This window comes from Cynoglossus semilaevis, chromosome 16 (genome assembly GCF_000523025.1).
Source record: "Cynoglossus semilaevis isolate Cse_v1.0 chromosome 16, Cse_v1.0, whole genome shotgun sequence".
Taxonomy (NCBI): domain Eukaryota; kingdom Metazoa; phylum Chordata; class Actinopteri; order Pleuronectiformes; family Cynoglossidae; genus Cynoglossus; species Cynoglossus semilaevis.
In genome coordinates this window covers 5027271-5055170 of record NC_024322.1, presented here as the reverse complement: position 1 = coordinate 5055170, position 27900 = coordinate 5027271, and the positions used below count along the sequence as shown (strand labels likewise).

General features: G+C 40.7%; 2 protein-coding genes across 3 annotated transcripts in view; one reads left to right on the top strand and one right to left on the bottom strand.

The window, feature by feature from the left end:
- Positions 1-91: 91 nt before the first annotated feature.
- Positions 92-27878, bottom strand: col8a1a (collagen, type VIII, alpha 1a). Of its 2 annotated transcripts, none has more exons than XM_017040030.2 (3): positions 26372-27878; positions 2370-2673; positions 92-2274 (listed from the first exon to the last, which is right to left on the bottom strand). In XM_017040030.2, exons 2-3 carry the CDS (start codon positions 2662-2664, stop codon positions 347-349), a joined length of 2223 nt encoding a protein of 740 aa, XP_016895519.1. In that variant the 5' UTR covers positions 2665-2673; positions 26372-27878; the 3' UTR covers positions 92-346. The 2 variants fall into 2 exon arrangements, with proteins under 2 accessions (XP_016895519.1, XP_008326417.1); XM_008328195.2 differs by lacking the exon at positions 26372-27878 and adding an exon at positions 11378-11458.
- The window catches only part of dcbld2 (discoidin, CUB and LCCL domain containing 2), a 16480-nt gene continuing 14417 nt past the window's right edge, over positions 25838-27900 (top strand). Inside the window, exon 1 of the mRNA XM_008328192.3 lies at positions 25838-26210. Coding sequence (XP_008326414.1) covers positions 26102-26210 — 109 coding nt within the window. The 5' untranslated portion in view covers positions 25838-26101. The remainder of the gene's footprint in view (positions 26211-27900) is intronic.

Sequence of the window (27900 nt, the reverse complement as noted above, 5' to 3'; positions counted from 1 at the left end):
GGGACATACTGGCTGAGCTGGTGACCATCTGTGGGTGGTCTAGGTCTTTGTCTCCATTATCACACGGTGGTCTAGGTCTTTGTCTCCATTATCTCCATTAGTAAGGTCCTTTAGTAAGGTCCTTTATAAAAATATTAAAGCTCTGTGTTTCCATTTGAACAGCTTGCGGTCTTCAGGTTAGACCACAATCTGTGATATTTCCTCCAGAAACTCTTCATCTTATCCTTAAAGAAAGAATTGCCTCTCACTTTAAAAATACTCTTAACTTTTGACCATGTTTTATAATATACAAAAATCTGCTATTCTTGTGTTCTCACTGAGGTTTTTCATCTTCACCCCTGAGGTGTTACATTGGATACAGCAGATACCCAGAGAAAGAGGAGTGCACGTATTGCCCAGCATAGAGTCCTGAAGCCTGATCTGAGGGCATCTGTATATACACAGTGTCTCCTGCTTGTAGAGGTAACACTGCACTCCCTGACGCTTGGTCTAGGAAACTCTTTTTGTATTCATCATATGTGTACATGACTGGATCATTGTTCCTCATCAAAGCCACCCAAACATTGGCTCCTTTGCAGTGGATGTGGTAGGCAAAATAATAAATGCCAGGCATGTCACAGGTGAAAATTCCCGTCTGAGGGTTGTAGTTTTGGCGACCATTGTACAAGAGCTTGTCGAAGATCACTGGAGTGCCCACAGGAGGAAAGGGTGTTGTTGCTATTGCAGTGAAGGCTGGCATTTCCAACCCACTAACACCCATCACTTCTGCCCCCTCACCTCCATACTTGCCCTTTTTCCCATAACCACCAGCCTTGACACCATCGAGTCCAGGGCCCATCTCAGAAAGGACTCCAGCCATGTCAGGAGACAAGCCAGGTATACCTGGTGGGCCTGGTGGCCCAGGCTGACCTGGTTGTCCTGGAGGTCCTAAAGGACCATCTCGTCCTGGTGGTCCAATGGGACCAGAAACTCCTTGGATTCCTTCTCCTGCAATCCCTGGTAGACCTGGTGCACCAATGTCTCCCTTTGGCCCAGGAAAACCAGGAGGACCTATTGGCCCTGCTGACCCATCGATTCCTGGAATTCCTAGGGGACCCTGAGGTCCCTCTTCACCTGGTGGTCCTACCTGCCCTTTTGGTCCAGGTAGTCCAATAGGACCAGGGGTACCAGGTAAACCTTTATGACCCTCATCTCCTTTAGGACCATTGAGCCCCGGAGGACCTTTTGGGCCTGGTTCTCCAATTTCTCCAGGTAGACCATCTTTACCAGGCAAGCCAGAAGGACCTGGTTCACCCTGGCCTCCATCAAGCCCTTTAGGTCCTACTTCACCACAGTCACCTTTAGGACCAGGGGAACCCAAACCCCCTGAGGGTCCCATTGGACCTGGGGGACCAGATGGGCCATTTGGACCAGGAGGTCCGAGCATGCCAGGCAGTCCCACATGTCCTTTTTCTCCTTTTGGTCCTGGAGATCCAGGGGGTCCACTCATTCCTTTGTCACCATTTGGTCCTGGAAGTCCTGGTTTACCAAATCCTGGTAGACCTGGTTTCCCTGGCAAACCTGGTATTCCTTGATGTCCCTTAGGTCCTTGTACACCTGGTTGACCTGGGAGACCATTCTGACCTGGTTTTCCTTGGCCAGGTAACCCTGGTGGGCCAGGCTGTCCTCCTTCTCCAGTTAACCCAGCTGGTCCAGGCTCTCCAGGATACCCTTTCTCCCCTGGGGGTCCTTGTGGGCCTGGTAAACCATTAAGCCCAGGCTTTCCAAAACCAGGCAGTCCTCTTGGGCCAATTGGTCCTGGGTGTCCTGGAAGCCCTTTGTGACCAGGTAGACCTGGTTGACCCATCCCTTTATCCCCCTTTGGCCCTGGTAATCCTGGCAGTCCTGGCAGCCCTTTGTGACCTGGCAATCCTTTCAATCCTGGTTGACCAGGTAGTCCTTGTACTCCTGGTTTACCTATTCCTGGTAGTCCAGGGGGTCCTGGAGGACCTTGAGGCCCTGGCTGTCCAGGTGGCCCTTCCTCACCCCTAGGACCAATTTCTCCTTGTGGACCGGGCTCGCCATTTCCTCCTGGCTTTCCTGGCAGTCCTGGCAAACCTGGCTTTCCAATGCCTGGCAAGCCTGGAGGTCCTGCGGGTCCAGGCTGTCCAACAAGTCCTGGCTGTCCATCCCCAGGAGGCCCAGGAGGTCCTGGTGGTCCTTCTGGTCCAGGTGGCCCAGCTGGACCAGGTTGTCCCTGAGGAACTCCCTCTGCACCACTAGGAATTGTCTGACCTAACGGGATCATCGAATAGTTTTTAAATTACAAGTGAGAAAATAAAGAATTTCTGTCCCAGTGCTGTCTGCTGAAAATGTATTATTTTTCTTACCTTTGTCTTGACCACCATTATATCGACCTCCTTTACGACCACTTTCTTTACCCTTGAACACGGGTATCTGGGGTAACTCCTTCCTGTAATGTGGATACTGCATGTAGGGAATCTCTTTGCCAATAAACTGCTGCTGAGGAAATCCTTCTTTTCCCATGCCCATGTGTTGGTGGTGCTGCACTGGTTGATATTGTTGTGGGTGTTGCTTGTGTCCATAGTAGGCCCCACCAGTCACACAAGTTAGTACTGCAAGCTGCAGCAGGGTCAGCATGTGGGGGCCAGAGAGGGGAGGCATGGCCAAGGCCTGAAGAAAAGATGGAGAAAAGACATAAAAAATCGAAACTAAATAATTGTGCTGTCAAAGTTCGATTATATGAGCATTGAAACACAATTAGCAATTTATATATGCGTATTCAACCATTTTAATATTATTTAAACAACCAACATCAATCACTAAACTATTTATTTAAATTAATTTTAGGTTGATTTTAGGTTGCACTTTACAGAGTTGTATCTCTCCTAACAGTAGATCCATTAATAGACCCATATGACCCAGATCTGACTGGGCCACTAGAATAATCATTTGTGTCTTACGTAATTGTTCAAAGTCCAAACAAGTGTTAAGCCTAAGTTTAGCAAGTATGGCTGAAAACAACAACAACAACAATGATCACTATAAAAGTATCACATACTCTATTTTTTTTTAAATTTAGTTTAAAAATGTATTTAGTGTTGTCTGAAAACGAATTAACCAAACTGGTGTGTTTAACCATTTCTGATGCATTTAATGTGTATTAATAACACAATACGCCACACAACAATGTTGTACAGAGCCTATACATTATTTCAGATCATATATTTTCAGTTTATTTATGCAGAATATAATCTCTGCCAACCCTAAAATCAAAGACTGCCGATTCTAAAATACTGGGCCAGAACAGGGCCAGATCTTACACAGGTCAAAACAGCTTCAGTTTACTAGGAGGTGCCCAGGTAAACAGCACTAACCGGTAGTATTCACAAGAGGGAGCCATTGCAAGCATTAACATTATACACCGCGCAGGGGCATTCATCAATATTAATGTTTTGAAATTTACAACAGAGGGTGCATTAGTCATTTTTTTGTGGTTTAATTTCATATTTTTCTTTTGAAAGTTTGACTTCAATAATGAAAAAAACACTCATATCAAATTTGTTAGATTAAGGCAGAGCCTAGTAGTATTATCTATAATATATCGAACATTAGCAAAAACTTTCCTAAAATTATTAAAATATATGATATACAATGTGATGACAAAGGTGTTTTGTTGCTGCACTAGACACCGAATGATTACCTGTAGCCAATGGCCATCTTAACTGACTGTTACCTCCTAACCCAACATTTGAGAATTTCTGCTGTAGTGATCAGTTGATTATGAAGTAAAACCCTCTGTTCATTGATTGCACAGCTCTTTGAATCACTCTGCCAGCCTCTTCACATTTATACTACAGAAGAATTACTCACAGTGGTCACAGTTTACATGGACTCCTCTCCGTTCACACTCTCTGCTCAGGTTTATCTTTGATCTCGTCCTGCTTTTATTACAGCCAAGTCATCGGAACACCTTCGACCTCATCCTCACTGTCTACCATCATGGGCTCTTTTGATTTTTTTCCGCCTTTTAACCTTTTCTCGGTCCTATGTTGATTTTGACATGGCCGTGCTACTGTCTCCCCTGATGAGAGGCGTCCTTTGAAGGAAGCCCACCTCATTTCCACTGCACCAGAGGCCAGACATGCCAGAGGGTCCAAAGGAATGCCACCCATTTTCCAAACAAGAACTGGGGCCTATTTGTGTCCACTGGACGGAAGTTCTGGTCCGAAGCTGAAAAACCTTATAGGCCTATTGAACTTGATCAATCTGCAGGGAGAATGTGAAGCAACAGCTGCTGTCTGTGTGATGTCCCAGACTGAACAGATTGGAACTGCACTGAGAAATTTCAAATGAAAATAATGGAGCAGATAAAGAGAGAAAAGATTCTTTAATGGTTTCTACGGGCATTTCAAATGGTATTATTAGAGTTGACTCTCTATAAACAGTGCTGGTAATCTTTATAAACCCATTTAATGCCAAATGAACCCACCATTCAACACTTGTCAGTTATGATTTTGTTAAAGCAGAGGTCATTCCATAAATGTACTGCAGAAGAGGAGTGAACTTCCTGGTTGATTGGAAAGTAATTTTAAAGGTTTTTGTCACATTTTAAGCAAATATATGTATTCTTTTAAGAGCTAAGTACGAGTGGAAAACAATAAAGTATCTGTACACCTGGCAGTAGACCCAGTTTAAAACACAGAAATGCATACAAATGTTTCTATAATGTGGTCAGTCATAATCCTAATCTGATCTTCTTCATAATTCTAATCTGGTTTTATGTTCTGTATAAACTTAGCTTTGCCTGCCTCACATCTGATATCCAACACATTGGAGCCACATGGTCTTTGGTCCATACGACTGGACAAACCCAGCCCTTTTTTGGACCAGTCATCTAGCCCACATCTGGAGTCCAGGATGTAGGTCGCATCTCATCGCAATTAAAACCGAACCCTGTCCTAGTTTAAGTTACAAGTGGTTCACATATTAACATCATATAGGTATGTTAGACCACCCTGTCTATTCTACAATCTGATATACAAAATCTTAGTAATTACCCGTGCTGTTTGATGAATCTGTCTATCTCTCTGTTATCTGGTCCACATTCGGATTCTAAGTGATATATATAGAGGCCATTCTTCTGGTTCTTAATTAGACCATATTAAACTATCTGTACCTGTTCTGGTATTCAGAATGTTGCCCAATTTCCACCAAATCTGAACCAACATTGAGCCTCTTCTGGAGCAGATCCGACCATTGGCCCTCATTGATCAACACCATGCAAGCCATATTTACCTGGCCTTATGTCTGACCCTTAAACTTGTCTGGTCCATGTATAGGGTCTACAATCTGTTACACAATCTAATATTGGACTATGTGGTTATACTATGTGGGATTCAGAACGTGGCCCAATATTCTAATTTGTCACACAAAACCAACTTGTTCTGGAACTGGCATTTAGATGTGCACAGATTCCAAAGTGAAATGAAATATAACAGTGCCTGCAAAACATTATAATACCCACAATTAACACAAAAAAGTCACGGGTTTAAAAAACGTGGTGCACAGTCCCAGCTCAGTGTTGGTATGTGTGTGTACAGGTGGGTGTTTTTAAAGCCGTGAAAAACTAACAAACGTTGATACCTCAGATCAGTGGGACACATACAAATGGGGGTCTGTTCGCCATCCCATAGCAACGCCAGAACATTGTCATGGCAACTGGGGGCTAATGGAAACACCTTCTGTCTTTACCTGCTATGCCTCACTCCCATACATTATTCTGTAGAGGTGTCGACTCCCGAGTGACTGGGAGCCCACAGTGGAGCCCACTCCCAGACCCTGACATAAACATTAACCAGCTATTTCCACATTGGGACCTGTTATTACAGAAAACAGGGGCAGAGCCGGGGGCTGCAGTTACAACAGAGCCCCTGTACACCACTGTACTACCGCCTTAAATCCATGTTTAAGTGCCAGTGTCATCCCTCCATCTGTATTCATGCTCATGCCAGACATGGAGTCACATATAATTGTTTGACAGCATGTGAGATTTCGTGACAGCATGTGTGACGTAGAGGGGGGCAGGGGGGTTCTCACGTCCGAGAGTTTACACTCTAATTTTTCTCACTCTGGTGTAAAATAATTTGGCTCAGACTCTCAGAATTTGGCTGTGGCTCTCTGACAAGTGGTCATTTGTAACAGGAACGGCAACCGTGTTCTACATTTTCACACCAGCGCTGATGTCACCAGTGTGTTATTTACTCCATGTTTTCCACATACTGAGCTTTCTTTAAGTGTGGAACAGACACACGTGTTCTCACTGCTTCAAACACACAGTGCTGTCTATCTACAAGGTTAAGAAAAGAAAACATGAGATGGCAAAGAAAGTACCACGTACTAGTAGAGTAAACCTTGGCCTATTGGCCAGACCATTTCAGAACTCACACTTAAACATATCAGTGATTCAGGGTGAACCATTAACCTAATCCTGCATGTTTTTGGACCCCCACATGGGGAGAACATCCAAACTCCATTCACAATGAATCTGCTTGAATCTGTGAGGTTCCTCATTCTTCATCATCAGCCACCATGTTTTCATTCATTCCTTTATTTATTCCATTTCTAATCCCAGAGGGTAGGGTAAAATATTTTGCTCTTTCTGAGCCAACTTCTTGGAATATGTGGTTAATTTCTCACAATTTTTTGGCTTAATTTTCTAGTGAGCTTTAGATTTCTGGATCTCATGCTATTTGGCTTCATTTGAGTTATTTTGGGAGTGGGGGGGGGTAGTTCATTTTCTTGGCACTGTATTAGCTCAGTTAACTTGGTAAGTTTAGATATTTCTGACTACATTTTCAGCCTTTTCTCACTTGAGTTTAAACTGGTCTTCCAGCTCATTTGATTTTTTTTAGCCGCTTTTAGCTACCAATTAGCTTTGCTAGCAAATATATAATTCAATACTTCTGACTTCATGTAAAAAATGGTTTAATTAAAAATGGTTTGTTATTGAAAGTAAAATAGTTCAATAAATATTATAAAATAAATAAATGGTAAGTTAAAAATAATTTCTTTTCATAAATGAAAATACATATATACCACATCCAGCGAATAAATGTACAGAGTAAAGGAGTAATAAACAAAGGAACAAACTTCAACAAAAACACAAACAATGAAACATTGACATCAAATTTGCACAATTATAGGAGCAAATATTTTTATTATATAATAATTCTTCTCAGGTTGTTGTTTTATTTGCAGTTACCACATCTCTGGTGGAGGAAGAGATTTCAACCCTTTTTTTCCCCTCCACATCTGCTGCCACAGTCACATGGGTCTGGTCAGACTCCAGTGAGTTTTTGGCCACAGTCCAGATGGCCTCTAAGGTAAGCAAACCTCATAGTAGACTACTTCATATGTCCATGTGCCCACGTGAGTATGTGGACATGTATATGTGTGCCCCTGTTTCCTCAACTACTTCCAGATGTCCATCTTTGTGGCGTGTTGAATAAACCAAACCTGAGCGTCAGGAGTGGGACATAAGAGAAAACTGGGGTCATCATATGATTGGTTGACGCTGCTTTCACTGAGTCCAGGCTGAAATACTGTAAACTGACATGATACTGTAACGTTTACTGTGTACAACAGATGACTGTAGTTTCAGTTAGGCCACTGAAAAATTCCCTGAGCTACTGTTCCAATGACCAGGCTAAAGTGATCTATCTACGTTGAAAGTATTAAAATATATTTACTAATATAAACTGGACATACTTTATGTACAAAGTATATGTTTTGGTATTGATTAAATACATGTATGGCACGATATGATTCAATTCTTATAGCATATGGTCATTACTACTACTACTATATACATATATACATACATATACATACAGTATACAGTATATACTATACTATATATGTATGTCTATATATTATTATATATTTTTAATATATGTTTATTTTTCTCAATTGCTCATGATCTCCCAGCAATCCCTAATTTTATAAATTACTTGATCAGTGAATTTTTGTACTTTTTTATTATAGGGGAATGTTTATATCGGTATCTGTTTCTTTATTATTTATTGTGTTATACATCATGTATTTCATGGTATATTTGTCAACACCTAAATGATTAAATGTGCTGATGTTCTCAGCCACATCATTTAATCAGAACCCTACACACACTCACATTCACACACGCGGCCCTCTCCTAAAACCTCTTTAATCTCTGGAGGGAACCCTCAGCTGCGTCTCCCCTCTCCTCACGTCTCCAGACACATCCGTCTCTCCCCCCTCTTCTGTCAGGTGTCTTCTCACCGACTCTTCCTGCCTGAGCTAATAGAGCCATCTCTGTTCTCCACCTTTCTTCCCCCTCATTTCTCTCCTCTCAGGCTCTAACTGTCTGTCTGCCCCGGCTGGCCTTCTACTACCTTTGGGAACATCTCAGTTCACTGACCTGGAGCCACTCCATGGCCTTCCAGGCAGCAGCAAGGGTCAGAGGCTGAGAAGGTGTTGATTTATAATGAACTTGCTAAAAAGAGAAAGTCCTGATGTGAAGCTGCTCATATTTATGGCTTAAACTTAAAGTGGAACAATCAATCTGTTCATCTTTGTAGGTACAATGGGTACGATTTAGCACCATCCAGTGGTGAGGAGGAATAAGTTGTGGTGGAATATTCCTTAAGTCATCAATGCTGTTGTTGCCACATATGGAAACATTCAGTAATTATTTAAACAGCAATAGATGACAATGAATCATTATTTTTATATCACTAGTCATTAACTAGTACTAGGTTAAAATAAGGACTGAGTTCAGCAGTCAGCTTTATGGTAGAGTTAAAGGAATCTCCAGCAGAACAGCAGCACAAACTGAGCACCAGTGTACAGCAGGGGTGCCCAATAAGCAGATCGGGGGCCAACCAGTGGATTTAAACAGTACTCAAACATATATTGCATATAAAAAGTATGTTAACTTAGTATTTTTAGATGCATTTTAATGTGTTTAATGTAGGCAGATCACATTTTAATAGTAGCCCAAAAAGTGCGTGCACCCCTGGTGTACAGTGTGTGTCAGTCTCACATTGCTCAGACACACTGAACCCAACACAGTCATTTACCCAACCACATTAGTGCATACTTAAAAATTGCCCATGGTGTAAAAACAGTGGTTCAGTCCAAAACCTGGTGTTTTAAATCCCACTGAACACGTTTGGCAAACCACCCTGCCTTCCTGCCTGCACCGCAGACCATTTACATCTTCATTCTCCAGCCAGCAGCGAGTGCCCTCACGCCCCGTCCCTCAGTGAAGTGCCCTGTCGTTGTGGTTTCTCTGTGAGCGCAGGGAAAAAGCATTGGCAGCTCCCCGGCTCCCTAAACGCTGCTTTTATCACAAAGCACACCCCATAAAATTAGCACCTCTTCAAGTCACGCTACCATCATCCTTGTCCAAACAGACCGCCACCACAGCCACACACACATGCATATACACACACTCTCACACACACATTTGTGTGTGTGAGAGTGTCACAGTGGCACAGCTGTGCAGCTAAATGACCAAAGTGTTTACCTTCACCCCCATGGCCTTTACCTAACCATCATTCTTAGTCTTCACTGGCTGCTTTTGTCCCTTTGTCTCTCACATTCCTCAAGTGATGCACACACACACATACACAAACATTTATTGAGGCATCAGAGAGACAGAAAAGAGATATTTTTATGTGTGGTTTACGATTCAGTCTCCAAATACCTTGAATCCAAATTGCTTTTCTGTGGCGTTCTTGATAAATCAAATGTTGAAAAGCAACAGGTTTGATCTTATTAAAAATTGTTCTTTATAGTTGGATCATTGAGTTTAAAGTTCTGCCACATCACCCCTGGGCTTTTGGATCTACTGTGACAGAAGCTAACTATAAACCAACTTTGATTCAAAAATCGAGCAGCATGGAGAGAAAGAAGGAGGAAGTGTAAGAACAAATTCAAATTCCAGTCCAAAACTCTTATCTGTTCATTTAAGAACCTGTGGAACAAATTATAGGAGTTCAAAAAACCTTGAAGAACTGCTTTTGGTAGAAGATGTTTCAGCTCTCATCTGGGCCTTTTTCATTTTGAGAGCAGAATTGAAGAGCTTAGCTTCCAAAGTTGCCCACTCTTACACATTGAAGTAAATCAACTTACTACTTCAACAACTTGATACTAAAGAATAAACTGCCTCTAAAATCAGTTTCTGACCAGACCACAGAATCTAAGAATCATTGAATCTGTTTAGGATTTTTTTTAATATTGATCTCAATTAGGAGTCACATATGATCAGGGACTAACCAACAGTGAAACAGCTCTGAAGGGTTTTTAAAAAACAAATTAGTCTTACTGAAAAATGACTGCAAATATATATGACTAAATACCCTGTATTTGTCGTTAAGTCACATATAACACTTGATGATATGCATATGTACATACATATACATATTACTTTGCAAAGATGTGATAAGTATTTGTCATAGTAGGAGCCGTTCTGAATCTCAAACACTAAAAAATACTGGAGCGGTGCTGTAAAAACGTCTCTGCTCCAGGCACTGATGCTCTGTTTGCTCTGCAGCCTCTTCTCACCAAACTGCTGCACTTGCCCTCATCACATGCATCTGACAGTTTGGCTTCAGATTTTCTTTCTACAAGCACGCAAATACACACACACATATACACACCCAACTGCACACAAAACATCTGAATACTCCAAAAATATTTGCCTCCAGCTCAGGCTTCCTCTCTTACACTATCTGTGGCACAGACTCCAGCTTCTTGATGCAGGCCATACTCTATGGGGACGTGCAGCAGCTTGAGAAACACCGCTGTGGTTGTACATATATTTTCTGCAGGATGTTGAGGAGCACAAAACCCTATAACCTTGCAGCTTAAGGTCAAGCTAAAGCAGCCGAGACATAGCACACTTTTATTACTGCTGCAGACACAAATATTAGACACATATTCTATTATTTCAAACATTGTTAAGTTGATAATGTTGACTAAACAATAACATTATATTTTCAACATTTGAACCCAATCAAACATAAATGGATAAGTAAAAAATAACTTTTCAACTTTAACCTACTTATAAATAACAAATTGAAATAATATTGAACGCAAAGAGTGACCAGGACTGATACGATTATAAATGAGCAGATCAGAGGAAAAGAAAAGAGATGGATGATAGAGATGGAGCTGGAGGCTGAGGTTAGGCTGAGGGAGATAGATGCAGGAGTAAGAGTGGGAAAAGAAGAAGAACAGAGCATTATGGGAAAGTCTTTAACAAATAAATGAAAGCAGGATAAAACAAAAATCATCTCAAGGTGTTTTACATTTCTAAAGCATTTTTTCTTACCTTTTCAAAGTGGCTACTTGTAGAGAAATAATCACGGTAGAGCTGGCACAGACAACTACACAGAGGGAACCCTGGGATATGTGCTCATAACAGCCGCACACCTTGTGGACACAGCTTATATCTGCTAGAGGGTGGAGTCACTTGGCTGGGTGGCGGGGTGGGGGGGCAGAGGAAAGGAGGGATGGAGGGATGTGACTGGGGATAGATAAATCCTCCCACATGTGTTATACCACAATTTATAGTGTCAAAAACATGCTGACATCCTCCTGTTGAGTGACCACAGTATACCACACTACGACAGAGGAATGTCTCCGTCGTTAATACATGTCATCTACTCTGGCTGCAAAAAAATAATAAAACACAACTATAAATCTGTAAATGCCAAAACCAAACCTAAACCTTTAACTTTAATAATAATATTATTAATTAAATAATTAATTATTATTCTTATCTATACTTACTATCTATCTATCTATCTATCTATATATTTATATACAAAACACAGATGACTAAGGTTCAAACAAAACACCCAAGAACTAAAATATTATATACAGTTTGATTATTTTTTGGTTACGAATTAGCTTAAGAAACATCTCAGGTAAGCAAATATTGTCCAGAAATATGCTAAAACAGAGAAAGTTAGCAAATACAATGAAATATACCCCACCCCACCTGCCCACAAGGTGGCAAAAACATAGACTAAAAAACTTTATATTGGAAACTAATAAAAAGCCAAATTCAAAACGTTCACATTTAAGATAAACATATCAGTTTAGGCCAGTAATATGTTAAAAAAGGGGAAAAATATTGAAAACTTGCACAAATAATGCCTAAAGTTAGCTCATAAATAAAGGACATCAGTGGTTCCCAAAGTGGGGGGCACAGCTATTGCAAGGGGATGTAACATTACATTTGAATTCTGCCACAGTGCGTAAAAAGTCACTGAATTGTAATTTTATGTTTCAAATAAAGATCTGTGGTCTTTTGAAGCAATAGCTGTGAAGGGAGCTCGATAATAGTCCCATCTACAGAAGGGGGCGCTGCGGAAAACTGCATGACTTAAATCCATGCATGTTTGGTTCTACTACATCACTGCTAGTTTCCCTCCCAACATGTGGTATTTTCTTCCACCAGTGAGCACATGTAGAAACACACAGTCACCCACTGTGGACGCAGGTTCAACGCCCTCACTGGTCAGAAGGAAAAATAACATCCTGGCTTTTACACCTTTCATAGCGAGTGGATGAAAAATGCAGTCAGCGTTAAACACAGTAAAACTGTCATGTGAATGTGTGCACGGAGCATTTAGTCACAGCCGCGGAATAAAACAACAACCCTGCTCTCAGTGGGTCACTGTTATGGTGTATGACGACAGACACTTTCCAGGGCAGTTCTGACACCTGAGTACAACAACGTAGTAACTCTGACGTGTCCATCCACCCAACTGTACCCTCACTGAACACTATACAGTACCTCTGCTGTGACGGCCCTTCTTCTCCTTTATTTCCCTTCATGTGAATCACTGCATTATTTGCTCTACAGAACACAGACCAGCAGTGTGTCCAGTATCTGGCTCCGGCTGGACGGTCCAGGTTGAGGTTTGCCTTTACGTGTGTGACTGTGACGGGGAAAGTGCATTGGTGCAGATCCCAAAGTGACACAGTGGCGTAAAAAAGGTGGATGTCCTTCTGTTCCTCCAACAGTCAGGTGTCAGCTTAGTCAGCTTTGTGGTCTCTGGCTGCATTTGGAAGCTGAGAGGTGTGTGTCACACAGTGGTCTCTGCAGCAACCAACACTTAGCTACTACGACGTGCCAAGAAGAAAAAAAAGTCTTATCTCATGACATGGTGTTCTTCTGACCAGTTGGTGAAACCTGCTTTGGTAAGCAGCCAAAACGTAGTTAGAAGTTTGTCTTTTACCTACAAGCCCAAGGTTCCCAATGAGCTCTGTACTGATTGGTCAGATTCTCAACCTCAAGATATTTATCATACTCCAGCTACAAAGTATGTGTCCCAAACAGCACACCTTTTATATATAGAGGTCTGAGCAAAAGTGAGGCACAGGAACAGGAACTACGTTATATAGCAAACAGGAAGTGATTACTAATAAATAATTTGAATGGGAGATTCTTAAGAAACAGAACGAGGAACTGAGACGATGTAAATACTACAGGCAGAACTGTGACTAACATTGATTGATGCGGATTACTTCAGGACCGTGGACACTGGAATCCGATGCTGTTACATTTCAACTATAAAGTCAGAACTGAGCTACAAGGGCTGCAGTGTAAAGGTAAGGCAAAGACCTGAAGGTAGCAACTGATTATTGACCGCAATTATTATAAAGACGACCAAGAAAGACTTGCCTTGATTTACCTAGAAGATCCATATACAGTAACTCCTATACACGAAGAACCTATATAGACCTCTTCCAATACATTGACCAAAAACCTAAATTCAGCAACCGCAGATGGAGAAATATCTGTTCCTATTTGAGTAGACACATACATGAAATGGAGTTACACAAGTACTGTGTTTTTAATAAAGTTGGAATGACATTGGTTATTTCCATTATTGAGTGTTTTTACTTGACACTGCTCAGCTTTAACAGCTGCCTCCTTTTCTTGTGTACAGTCTAAGGGTGTTCCACTGTAAGCCATGTATACGGTTTTCATTTGAATGGTGAATAGCTTGTAATTGTTCTTCGCCCACCCACTCAAACACGAAACCCAAATAAATGCAATCACTGCAGCACTCACACGGGGACACACTTTGAGTTGCGGTGTGAAAGGTACACGATAGCTAAGAGGTAATGAGTTGTGTGTGTTTGCCCTTGTGCTTCAAATCTCTTCCTGTTCCGTTAATGAAGCCTCATTTGGCCTCGCAACTGCCTCCCACCATCCGGCCTGCACCTGTAGTAACTACAGTACTGCACACTGCAGTGTGGGCAAGTACAAGCACGCAACACTGAGATAAAGAGATAAACCACGTTTTTAAATGCATCTGTTGAACAGCCCCAGGTTAACTACATGAATCAAGTCCATTCATTATCAATGGTAGTGTTATACAGTGTTTCAACCTTGGGTTCACGGCCACATGAGGGTTCATCTGGAATTCAAATGGGGTCACATGAAGTGTCATTTTTTTCATATTCAGTGACACCTTTTTCATGACATTGTTCTGCAAGTAAATGGTGACATCTATTCCTATTGCACCATCTACAGTTTTAACAATTGTACATATAATAAAAACCTTCTTTATGAATTTAAAAGGCTAGAGTCTGTGTTCCCAGCGGCTGGCACGGCCTTCTCTCTGCCATGGGAACATTTTATGATGTGTATAATGTTTGATATTGTCCAGACGCCTCGATGAGACAGTGGACATTTATGTTTTATGCTCAGTGTCCCAGTGGACCACCACTCAGAGACTGAGCAATAACATTAGTTTAATATAGTCATATATAAATTATTAGTACAAACAACGTGGCAGACAGAGTGGCATTTAGATGGAAGACATAATATTCGTCATGCTGGAGGTACATGGGCCGCAGTATTCTTAGTACTTGTATTTGAAATTAACACAAACTGTGTCCTGTCTGCCATTTTTCACTGTCTAATGCTCACAGCCTAGTCAACTTTCACTGACTATTTTCTGTAACTTGTTACACTAAAACCGCCAATGCTGTGTGCATAAAATGTTTTCCAGTGGTCACGGTGCATTTCTAAATATTTGCCCTGCTCTGGCTTTACATTTTACAGTCCAAACACAGAGACAATGGATTCATCGCCACAGTAACTCAACACTGAGAATCTGTTTTGTTTTTTTTAACAGTTTAAAAAGTTGCTGTCCCACAGTTAGTCCTTGTCACATTTTCAGATGAGTTTACGGCATCTGACTTTGTGATGCGTCCACATTCTTCTGCTCCGTCCCTCTTCACCATGAGGCAATGCTGGAATTTGCTGTGCACACACAAGTAAACATCTAAAAGTGTCCGTGTCACCTCACCCATAGGGACAGGGGGCTGTGGAATTTAGCTCCACTGAAAAAGTACCCAAAAATATCCGTGGTCGGTGGGTTAGCCGATCCATCAACAAGTGGTAAAAGTACCTTTCATATCAATGAGTGATTTGCTGATTTTCTTATCTAAAATGCACTCTTGCTGATCTGGATGGATCCATAAATTAGGTTTGCAAATATTTATGTCCCTGTGCCAGATTCTGATCCCACGTTGGGCTAATATTTACCCCTTCATGATGTCACGCAGGGGCATCCAAGCTGCTGTGGTATCCTTTCAGCGAATCGGGGGTTATGCCTACAATGCTTTTCAACAAGTGTGTAATCAGCTTCTTTCTTTTAAGACTTTTACTATTCTGAACTTTTGCCCCAGTGCCCAGAAGAGTGAACCTTGACCTTCCTTCTCTGACCCTTAAGGTCACTCTGAAGAAACTCTCAACATTAACAATAGAGGTGGTAAACCTAAAGAAGTCAAAACTATGTCAGCGTTCGTAATACACAAATCACGGTGTGAAATGAAAGTACTTCTGCAGGAGTAGCTTCAAACATAAGCCAAAAAGATGACTCCATTGTTTCTAAAAACACAGCAAGCTAACAAGTTGGCTAAGTTTGAAAAGGCAATAGCTAACTTTCAGGAGAAATGTTAACCAAAAGATAATTTAACCTTTAAACAGTTTTTGAAAGATAAATTGATTTCACGAATACTAATATTCATTTTTGTATCAATGCTAATTTCCTGTATGTATTCAAATAAAATACATAAATTGGAATATTTTTTTGTTTTACTGTTTCACTCTCAAATTCAAAGCGTAAAGATCTGCCGTCGACCACAGCAGGTTTACGATCAGTTCAGTCTCACTTTCTTCAGCCCACACCTGTTCCACTCAGGGAGGGTACCCTCACTGCTGGCCCACTCCTCCTTCAGGGTCTATCCTTAAATCATTGGCTTTAGGAGTCCCCTGTGTCATTTCTCAAATGCCCCTCTCACCACAAACGGGGCCAAAGGTTGGTTATTGGTTTTTTTAAGAAAACACCCTCCTCCTTCTTGTCCCTCACTCATGAACCTCAACCCCATAAAACAGACGCTCACTGTTGGGTTTAGAAAGTTTTGAGGGCGAAATCCCACAACCTCTCCGTCATATGTCGATCACAGCTTATTGTTTATCACGCGCCCAACAACAACATGTTTACTTTTTCGCCAATATTAGATAAATGTCCACATTCTTTGGATGCAAACAACTGGCAGAAGTTCCAGCACAACCACCAGAGGCAGCCATCAGGACCCCGGCGCCACAGTCTCCATTTGTCTTCCCACAGAACCAAAAATAAACCATTTAGCTGAGGTGACATGTTTCTAAGTGAGTGGTGGACTTTTTTTTCTGCTTTGTGTGTTTGCTGTGAATGTACAGGTGGACCACACACTCCCCTGCTCTCAGGTGGGCTGGACCCACATGAATGTTGGTGCAACAGTGTTGTAGTACAGCTCCTATACAGGCACCTACTAAAGCACACATGCCGAGTCTGTCTTCACTTCACGGCTGAAACACTCCCATACATCTCCATGTTGATGTTCAGTGATATTATATCTGAGTGTACATGCTTTACAAGATAGGGAATGACATCATTCCCCATCTCTTAGTCCTTGTACTAATTTTTAATTAAAAGGAAAAATGTGTTGTTTTTACTAGATGTTTTTTAAGCTTTAAAGAATAAAGAAAACAGCTGCTTGCCTTGTTGTCGTACGTTCCAAAAAGTACTTTTCCTGGTGATATTAACTCTAAACTTTTAAGAAACGTAGTCAGCAGTGTATTCAACAAGGTTGGTGTTGATAATATAGCAATACCTCACATAATCAACCTTTACAAATCTGGCAGTGAAATGAAAAAAAAGAAAAATAAATAACTCTCACAAAACTGAGAGTTGTTTCCAGATCCAAAACAGCCTTCCAGTCCCACAGATATACAGAAAGCCCTTACAGACCCCCATCACACTACAGTATGACTGCCTCACCCACCCACATCCACAAATGGGTGGATGGAGTGCTGTAGGTTGAGACATGTCATAGACCATGTTGAGGAAGAGACAGAGGGTCTGTAGAGACTGGCCTGATTGAAGGTGTGTGGTTAAAAACAGGATGGTGACAAAAAAACGTGTTTCTCTGTGAGAATGGTTGCCCACAGATGTAGGTTTTTCACATATTCTTTGTCAATTGCAGCAGTTATTATATAAATATATTTTTTCTTGAGGTAAAATTGTACAGTGCTCGGACCACGACACACACATTTGCTGCAAGGTAGAGTATTCTGCAGTGAGGTGCCAGTATGTGTGGAATGCTGATAGGACTCATTGTTGACCTCAGACAAACAGATAGCATGCTGGGATGCAGCATATGTGGACAAGACAGCTCTCAGGGCTCTACAGTTTGCCTGGTCTTAATGGGGTACATATATTCACTGTCAGCCGAGCTTCTTCTAAACTTGCATAATTATTCACAATATTGCTGAAAAGTAGCAAAAAGTGAATTAGAATTATTTCGGGAAGAACACAAACTAAGTTGACAAAAGAAAAGTAGTGAACTTAGTAGTGAATCAGAAATGTGTCACATACTGGCAAAATATATACTGTATATATATCACTGTGAATACTAATACAACTGACTTTACACTCTTTTTCACTTTATTTAATGCATTTTATCACCTGAAACCAAAACCACTGCTCATGGTCTGTGTCACATAAAAGTATAATGTCGACACTGCGACTGGAGGCACATTGGAATAATGGCTGTATGTGTTGGCTCCTCTCACAGTTTAATGTACATACCACAGTCCAAACCAAATGGCCCATACATATGGAGTACCACTGCACTGCCATGTGATATTTAACACTGTGTAGCCAGTGGCCATCATTACATGTCAAGCTTAAGACTTGAACATGTCAGGTGAAAACAGCAGGTATGTTCCCAATCCCCATCACACACGTGGATTGATGAAATACATTTCTAACTCTATGCTCTCTGTAAAACATGATATTTTATGACCCATTGTGCTGGGTTTTAACACAAAGAATATTAGACATCATTTGTAAGTTCTCAATACAAAAGTCCATGTAGAAAATATCTTAGATTAATGCTTCATTCTCAATGCTACAGACACACGACTCTGCTTCACTGTGAAAACATAAAAAGAGATGCTGTTGAAGAAGATCTTTGTGTTGGGTTTTCTTCGATTTTTGCAAATATATATGTATTCTGTTCAACTAAACAGGCCAGGGTTCAACACCGGGTAAGACCATTTTAAGTGAATCAAAAATAGAAGATTATTATATTTATTTACAAATATTTTGTTTGGTGGTATGCTGAGCAGAAACACTGACCACAACAACCGACAAGTTTAGATGTAAACACACAAGTATCTTTCTCTTTGATGACCATAAATGTTAATGCTGTTTGAGACATAGATTGCAACTCATTACAGTTGTCTCAGTTATGAGGATTGAGGTAGATGATCCTATTGGTAGCCCAGAAAGAGAGACAGGAAAGACCACACACAAACCCACCCAGAGCTAGGATCTGTCAGAAAGTCTTCTCTTTCAGTTATGAGACAAATTAGACCTCACAAAGTTGGCACAGCCACATGAATCACAGTCATGTCCCATATACAGTCAACAGTGGGCAGACGGACCTCCTACAATGTGACCTCTGAACTGTATAGAAAATTGCAGATACTGCAGTTTATTTGTTCAGTCTTGGAAGATGAACTACTCGTAAAAACGCCTCTTTTCCATCATTAGACACAGACACAAAACAAATACGGGCCCGGACTGGATGGAGAAAAAATGTATGGGAGTAAATGAAGAATATCGACTTGTTCCTATGTAACTGAACACACTGAGATTTGACTTTTTTAATTAAGGAATGGTCTTTCCTTTTATAAATAGACCTAAATAAAAGGTGCACATCACGTTGAACAAGGTTCTTGTCCTGCTGTTTTTGCTCCTGTTTATTTTCATCGAGGATGTTGATGTAAAAATGTCATCCATCATTTACTTTTCACCCTGGGTATGGATATACTGACCTTTCTGGTTATTTAGAAAACGACTGCACATTCTCCAGGTACAAAAACAATCTCTGCAGTGGGTCTGATCTTTCAGACATGGGGACGTCTTCCATACGCTGCTGTTTTATGAGGAAGAGGAAGAGGAGGACGAAGGTCAGAAGCACTAGTGATGTATGTACACACTGAACGTCAACTGTTCACTGAAGGTAGCTGTGGCATGGACACACACTCTGTCTAAATGGTTTTACAGCTCTGGACCACCAGCTACGATCTCCCATAATCCAACTGTGAGGATACAGTGATGGACTCATCGAGTGTTTATTTAATATAATGAAAAGGTAAGAGAAAACAAACGCACTTCCTTTCTGAAGATACAGTCCCTCTGTCCTGTATCTGCTGATGAATGGAGGATGACACATGACTCACACATTCTGGAGTACACACTCGGACACATACACACAAACAAAGGTACCCATGCATGAAGGAAGAAGTAGTAAAAAAAAAAACCTGAAAGCTTCATTGACTGTGTCAAAAATAAATCTCAGATTGGTAATTTACATTGTACAACTATTTTCATTTTTATAATAATATATTTACAGTCATTGTCATATCTGAGAGAGAAAAAAACACACAGAACCGTGCAGTGCCCTTAGTGTGGTAAAGAGTACTACAATTTATGGCAAGATATATTTTTCTGTATCTTCAGTTGCTATATTTTGTATCCCCTATTGTCACAGTGCAGTTTAGGTTCCCAGATTCAAATAGGTTGACAATCTCAGAGACACATACAGAAAAAATCCCAACCAATTAGATTATTAACCTACATTTCTAAAATAACTATCCATCCAATAACATTCATTCCTTTGCAGGGTCACCAGTGAGGGAGGGGTTAGCCATGGACAGCAAGCTAATCCTAATAACCCAAATCAAACCAATGCACAAAGTGTAAAAACAGACTCACTGTGTAGCCTTTGGGGTTTTGCTTATAATTATTTAACTAAATCAAAAGCTATACGTAACAGAAACAACAGGCTTTTACCCAATTATTCATCATTAAAACGTCTCAAGGGTACTAGCATGATTTGCATTTAGAGATACTTTGATTCATATGGTGTCCCTTGACCCTACAGTCACTGTCAGGACCTTGGCTGGAGTCTTTTAAAGCCCGATCCTCAGCCGAGTATGTAAGAATACCAATCAACTCTCTCCCGCTTCTGATGACCTTCTCAAGCCGCTGCTGAAGCACAACTACACACTCCGACCTAAATGATCTGGCAACAAACAAACCCACAACAACCAGACAACAACAGATGGATATCTTTGTAACCTTGGAAGTCTGGAGGAAAGAAGACACGGACCACGAACGACTCAGGTACGGGTTTAAGGCACTGTTTTACTGACTGCTGTGACACTGATTGCTGGTTTTCTCTTTGTGTCTGACTGTGTGAGTACAACAGTGTACTAGAAGGTCATTTCCCCTCACAGATACTTTAATTATGGAGTTTAAGTTAGTGACAGATCATTAGTTTTCTAAAAAAAAAATCAACTTTACTTTAGAGATTTGAAAGAAAATTACACTTTACGATGATTTTCATTAACCCCTCATGACTACGTATTTTAATAGTTCATTCATCAGTTCACTGAAGCCAATCCATGCATAATAACAGACAAACAACCCTTCACACACAGACAGTGTTTTAAAGTTTCCATTTAGCTCTTTGTTTAACCCACCTCCATAATTACAGTCTCTGCAGTTGATGATAAATGAACAGATTCACAAAGCAGACTTCTGGCCTTTAAGACTTTTCAGGTTGATTTATTCTGATGTCTGATTGTAGAGGTAAAATTATCGTTAAAAAGAAGAGGTTAAAGAGAAAATATATGGTCTTAAGACTCCTCAGGTGTCATGAGACTGAAAAAGGTCTGATCCTAAAGTAAGGGCAAAAAAAGGGAAAAAGTATTCCCCAGAAATCAGATGGCCCTAAAATATCTGTAACTACCTGTGGAAATGTCATCAGAGGTGTTTAAATACCAGTAGCTAAATGTATTGGGGATTTGTAAGGAAAGTATACTTAATAAGCAATAATTACCATATTTGGTTAAAATGCAAAGTTTTCAAGTACACAGAGAAAAAATGAGATATTAGTTCGAGATAACAGCCCTTTAACTGGGAAACATCAGAAAATTACAGACATATGTTCCAGGACAGACAGACAGACAGAACAGACGGTGTTTCACGTGTTCCTCCACTGACTCGACTGTTATTCACACCTGAATCTGCAGGTACAGGCCTGGCTGTCGTGACTCATCCCTCATTAACAGCCAGATGAACAACTACCAAGTTGCTATTACGCCTTGTGTCCACTGAGTGTCGCAGTCTGATATCTGGAGTATGAACGTGGTCTTGGCCAGTTTGTCTAACCGAAACACAACGCATTTGTCCAGCAGGTGTCCTCATTGTATTGGTTTTGATAAAGTGTCGGCCCTAATGGTTGTTCATCTTCCGGCAGCTCCCTGCAGGAGTCATCACAGCAGGTCACCTGTCTCCATCTCTTTCGTCATCTACTCTGTCTCCACTGATCTTCTATGTTTCCTCTTGTTTTGCAGCTCCAGTAACTACATCCTCACACCCTCACAACGTTGACTCACTAACACCACCTCCAATCTACTCCCAGTGAAAATCTCAGGCCCTCTAACTGTGCAGCCTCCACCTTTACGTCTGTTCTTCCCTTGTACAAATGTATCACGGAATAGAGGAAGAGAAACAAAACAGGGAGTCCAGAGAGGCCTGGGTGGGGGAGAGACTTAGAGAGTGATCAGCTTCATCACCACTGACTCTCTGGCAGCTCCTCCAAACATTACACTTTCCTTACGCCCTCACGGACATCTGTCTGCAGCCTGCACACCACACAGATAGGAAGAAACGCAGTCTCAAAAACCTCTGAATCATTGGACACATTACTCACAGGGTGAAAACTTTGTTTGTTGCTGAGTGCTGCTATGGGATACTGAAGGCAGATTCATTACATCAAAAGTCCTTGCCAATTTTGGGTGTATTATTGTAGAACAATAAGAACTGGATTTGTCTGGGCCTCAGTGCAGGGCTGCAGTGAGAGTTGCAGTTACGGTCTGGGTTGGAGTTCCACATTTGCCATCAAGACTCTTTTTATCAGACAGAAATAATGTACAGCAGGTCTGTACAGTCTCACCTAAACAACACACAATTTATTTTGTCCAGCAGCAGACAGACGGACGCTTGTAACCGAAAGGACGAGACATTAATAGTCTAATAACTATTGCTTTATTAGATCACTCCCATTAAATGTCCATCAACACAGGCTGGCTGTGGTGTTTTAAAGCTCCACTGTTAATGCACCACATCACAGGGGGAGACGTACAGTATATAACTGACCACTGTAACGGTTTGATGTTTCTTTAAAAGCTTTTACACAACCCAACTGAAGTCTTTTGGTTTTGTTATGCACCTTTTAAAGCAGAGTCGAAGTGACAGTGAGAACAAAGAATAAAAGTTTGTTAAATGCATAACATGCTGAGATTTGCATATCAGTAAATGACTTGAGCCTTTAATTAATGATGGAGACGGACCCACACAAATAATGTCAGAGATTTAATTAAATTTGTTTAACATTAACTCATTCAGAAATTAATATTTTGGTTATAATGTCTACTGAAAAAATCAAACCAAGTCAGGTTTAACACTGGGCCACTTCCCCTTTCTATTAATTACACTTTTTAATTGTTTGGCAACTGAGAATAACTTTTCAAGCCTTTGCAATCTGAATTTATGCCCATTCCTGTTAATTGGAATTGTCGGATTTTCCTGTTTATGGTTTACTAGACCAGTGGTAATTTAAGTTTGCCGTGTGTACCACTAGTGTTACGTGTGCTCCCTCTAGGGGCTAAAGATGAATCTGATTAGAATGGGGGGTGTTTTTTTTTTTTTTTTTTTTTTTTTTTGTATACAACAGTTGACATATTTTTATTTGCTCCTCTTCTGGGCTGAGCTGATATTGTAATGTGGGTCATACTGGTGGTACTTGGACAGACGAATATTTTCAGGGGTGGCACACTTTGTAAAAAGTTTGAAAATCATTTAACTAAACATTTTCAGAGCATTTCACAGATCTGGACTGCACACAGTCACACCTTTGTAGTTGATGCAAAACAAGGCCTGGTATTTTCCTGTCCAAAAATCAAATGAATCTCTGGGAAATGATATTGTCTTAATGCAGCATTTAGAATTTTTATCTAATGGCCTCTGAAACCTCGGTATCACCACATATATGCAAATCCATCATGTCATGACTACTAATGTATCCTTACCTTTACAAATAGTGTTTTATTTCACACTTGTTTGAACATAAACAGGCAACACACCCCAACACCACTGGTTTAAAGAGCTGGGTGGTGTTGCTGCAAAAAACTCCCTCCTCACATGACAGAGCATTTTTGACGCAGCAGCAATAGACTATGATAAAATACTGTGAAATTCTACTCTCGCCAAAAGACCATGGGATTGTGTTTATTACTGTAGGATGGCACTTTCTATCCACTGTGTTCCACACTAGCAGCAGCAGCTGTTTGCAACAGAATAATAAGAATATAGAACACTGTAAATACGAGTGCAGTCGATAGATATCAGTTTTTAATGAGATTTAAATGAGACAGGGGAGTTTTAGATTAATTTATCAGGATTCATTACAGTAAGGTGAATATATGTATATATATACAGTATATGCATATATATATATACACCTATAAAAATATATATGTAACATACAAATAACATATTTACATATATATTTATATATATGTGTGTGTAAATGGGAGCAGGTAGACGTTACCTTCCTCTGTTTATATCAGCTTATCTCACTCAGTTGAAAACAGCACTGGCAGAACTTGTCATGCGAGAGACATGTCTGGACAGAGTTCCAGGAACTTGTACACTATGTCATTGAAAACGAGTCCTGGAGCATTCTTTGAAAATCAGTGTTCAGGGTTGTATTCGTACACATTATTAGTATAATTAGTTAAGATGTGAAATATTTTGATATTAGTCACATCATGTCATATGTGACTGGAACGCCCAGTGAAAGTCCCTGACTCATATCACAACATGCTTGGCGACCATGTAAACAGGGTCTCAATGGTATTAGAGCTTAGTGAGTCGCATAACTTATTTTAACATAGGTCAGTTACATTAGTGGCTACATAAACATTGTCACTCACTGTGTTTACCAAACAGTTATAAGCTGCATGCAGCTTTTATAGGTTTGATAATAGTCATGGCATAGAACAGTGATTCTATGGCATTAAAACATATCCAAACTTTCTTTGTTTGTCCGTCAATGTGGCATGTGGCAATGTCCCGTCTCTAACAGTTGTAAACCGCACTCAGGTTTGGAGAAACACAGACAATAGTTACATTCTGATGTCAGTGATGTTGTGACACTGTGTGTTCCAAAGTCACGTTGTGTTCACTCCTATCTGCCCTCCCCCTATAAATGTATTGTCTATTATTCTCTAAATGTAACCACCATACGTATGAGAAAAACATATAGTGCGAAAAAAAGATAAAACAAGTCACACAACTAAATGTAGTAACTCAGCCACAACAATCTCTTTGTTGAAAAAATGCTAGAAAATTAGACATTACTTGTAAAAAGCACTCACAGAAATATCTCAAGTCACTAAATATACAAATAATTTAAGATCTTACAAATCAGACTACACCCTACCAACAGTGTGTGCTACATGAACCTGCCTGAGTACTGAGACCATAGCCTTTCTGGAAGAACAGTTTGAGAAACCAACAGTCCCTAGTTCATAGCTTATTAAGAAAATGTGGTATTTTTTATTGGTTGATAATCTTCATTGTGTTTTTACACCTCCTCCTTAATCTTTTTCAGGGTCATTGGGGTCACTGTACACCATGGACAGTCCACCAGTGCCTCCCATAGCTCAACATGAAGACAGCATTACTTTCAATAGTATCCAATTATATGATGTGGCATTTTTTGACTTTGAGAGAAAAATGGAAGTACCTGGAAAATCCCGGATGCACATGGGAACAACATTCAAACTTCATACAGAAGAACCATCAGTTACCACTGGGCATCAATCGCTGTAAGAAGACTCGTCCAACATTCAGCCCATAGAAAAGTTTTGCTCCTAAACCAGCAAATTACTGATGTTAAATACTGGTTGAGACCAGTAATCTGATTACTAGTGTCCACAGCATTAGGACTGGACTCAGGACACGACAGACCCGGGTCATTTAGATCCAGTACAGAATGAAGAGAAATGGGGGAAGGGGGGAGGAGGGAGAGAAGGGGGAGGGGTAGAGGAGGAGCCAATGGGGAGGAAGTGGCTCCACAGATTGGATGTGTGTGTGTTATGTGTGTGTGTTATGTGTGTGTAGCAGTTCCCTTCATAGTGAGAGTGTCGCTAACCACTGGATTGTGAACGGGGAAGTGAAAAGGGACAACCTGAGGAAGAAGAACCGTCTTTCTATCGAGGACCAGGGAACTTTTATCGCTCTTTTCAGATTTTTTCCCCCTCATTCCCGGCACAGGTTGAAGCGGTGCAGCCGGGGTCAGCAGCAGCAAGCAGTATGCATTCAGACTGCAGGCTGCTATGGGCAGAGCGGTAATGGTGGTGGGAAGGGAAACGACAGGGGCCGAGGTTCTTCTCGTCCTGTCGATTCTCATCGTTCTCACCGCAGAAAACTGTCGAGCGCAGAAAGGTTGGTTTTCCCCCGCAACGCCTAACTGGCAACCCTGGTACAGCCGAGCCCACAGTGTGAGCACAAGCCACGGCCATGCTGGCTTAGAGTTAACGCTTTAACAACACCTTTTCTGGTTGTAATAAACGTGTATGGTAACAGTGTTAGACCGATAAGCCTACCTTACATGGTCGTGTGTGTGTACGTGGGAGTCGCGCCTGGTTTACAAGGCTTTTCTCCCCCCTGCAGTTAAACCAGACAGACCGGTCCTGGAAAAAAGAAGAGATTGTGAAACGTTAACTGCCGGAATTTAAATAATTCACTAGCAGAATTTGCAAGTACTCTTACATTGGCATAAACTGACAATATATAACCTAATTTACTTTACTCTAATAAGTGTGTTGATGTTACATTAAATTTTCTAACGGTGTTTTGTATTGGGCGAGACAACAGCACATTTTGTGAGCCTCTGGCCTTGTTGTCCTTCCAGGTGGCTCGGTTTCGAGGTTTACCATAACCAGTACAGTACCGAAATTACTTACTATACATTCTTTGGTTGTTGGCTAACCTTTTTCCATGATGTAAAACATCAAAATGTCCAAAAACATTTCATTTTATATGCTTATTTCAGACGATAGTCAGCCTCAGGTGGTCATAGTTTGGGGGTAGGAGGCCAGTCTGTAAACACGTGGACACAGTTTGGCATCAGCTTGATTGTATATCACGTCACTACAGTGTGTTTTGTTGTTACATATTTCAGCGTTTTATTGAGTAAATTGAGTATGTGCCGAAAACTCCAGCTAAAACACCAGTCAGTTGTTGAGGGAACATTTGTGTGTGTGTGAGTCAGAGTTAGGGGAGTCAGTTTTGTTTTTGTCCTGTTCATCTGGACAGTGTCCACAGAGAGGCTCTTACATAACTGCTGCAACCCAACAGAACATCCACTTAACACCATGGAACATGACTGGTGACTGTTAACACAGGGGATCTCTTAACATACACAGACACAAACCGGGAAGTAACAATTTAAAAAATGACAGTGATGATTTTCAGTCCCAGAAACTTGATTCATAACTTCAACAGACCACGGTGCTCCTATTTAGTGGACAGTACATGCTAAGCGCAGGTACAGTTGCTACATGCAAATGCATACAACAGGTAAATGTCCATTATGGGCTTGGTTCACGGCAACATTTTTGTCAGCAGTCAGCTTCAACTGGACATGGGTGTCATGATTACATCTGCTATTTTCCTCTAAATGGGATCATATCACTTAAAAATGTTTAAAGCCAGTGATCACAGCCAACAGGTTGTAATGCTGCCATTTACTAACATTATGAATCATATTAGAGATTGGTCTTTTTCCTATGATGACATCATCAGACGGAAATAGCTATGAAATGGGAAAATGAGAAGTTTTACATCCCTGACCTAAAATAGCCATATATTTATAACACAATGAATAATGGAAGCTTCTTGGTAGACTTATGAAATTGAATTCAGTTTGCCATTTAATTCTTTAAGCATCTTAACGCACCCTCTATTATACTAATACTGACTTGGATATGAATAATGTATATGCAAGGTGTGACCTTTACGAAGAAGAAGTATTCAGTACCATCAAATAAGTAAGTTAACTTAATCAAAGAAGAGGAAGTCAAAAAAGTCCTATATCTTTAAACACAACTAACACAAAAAGTCCTATATCTTT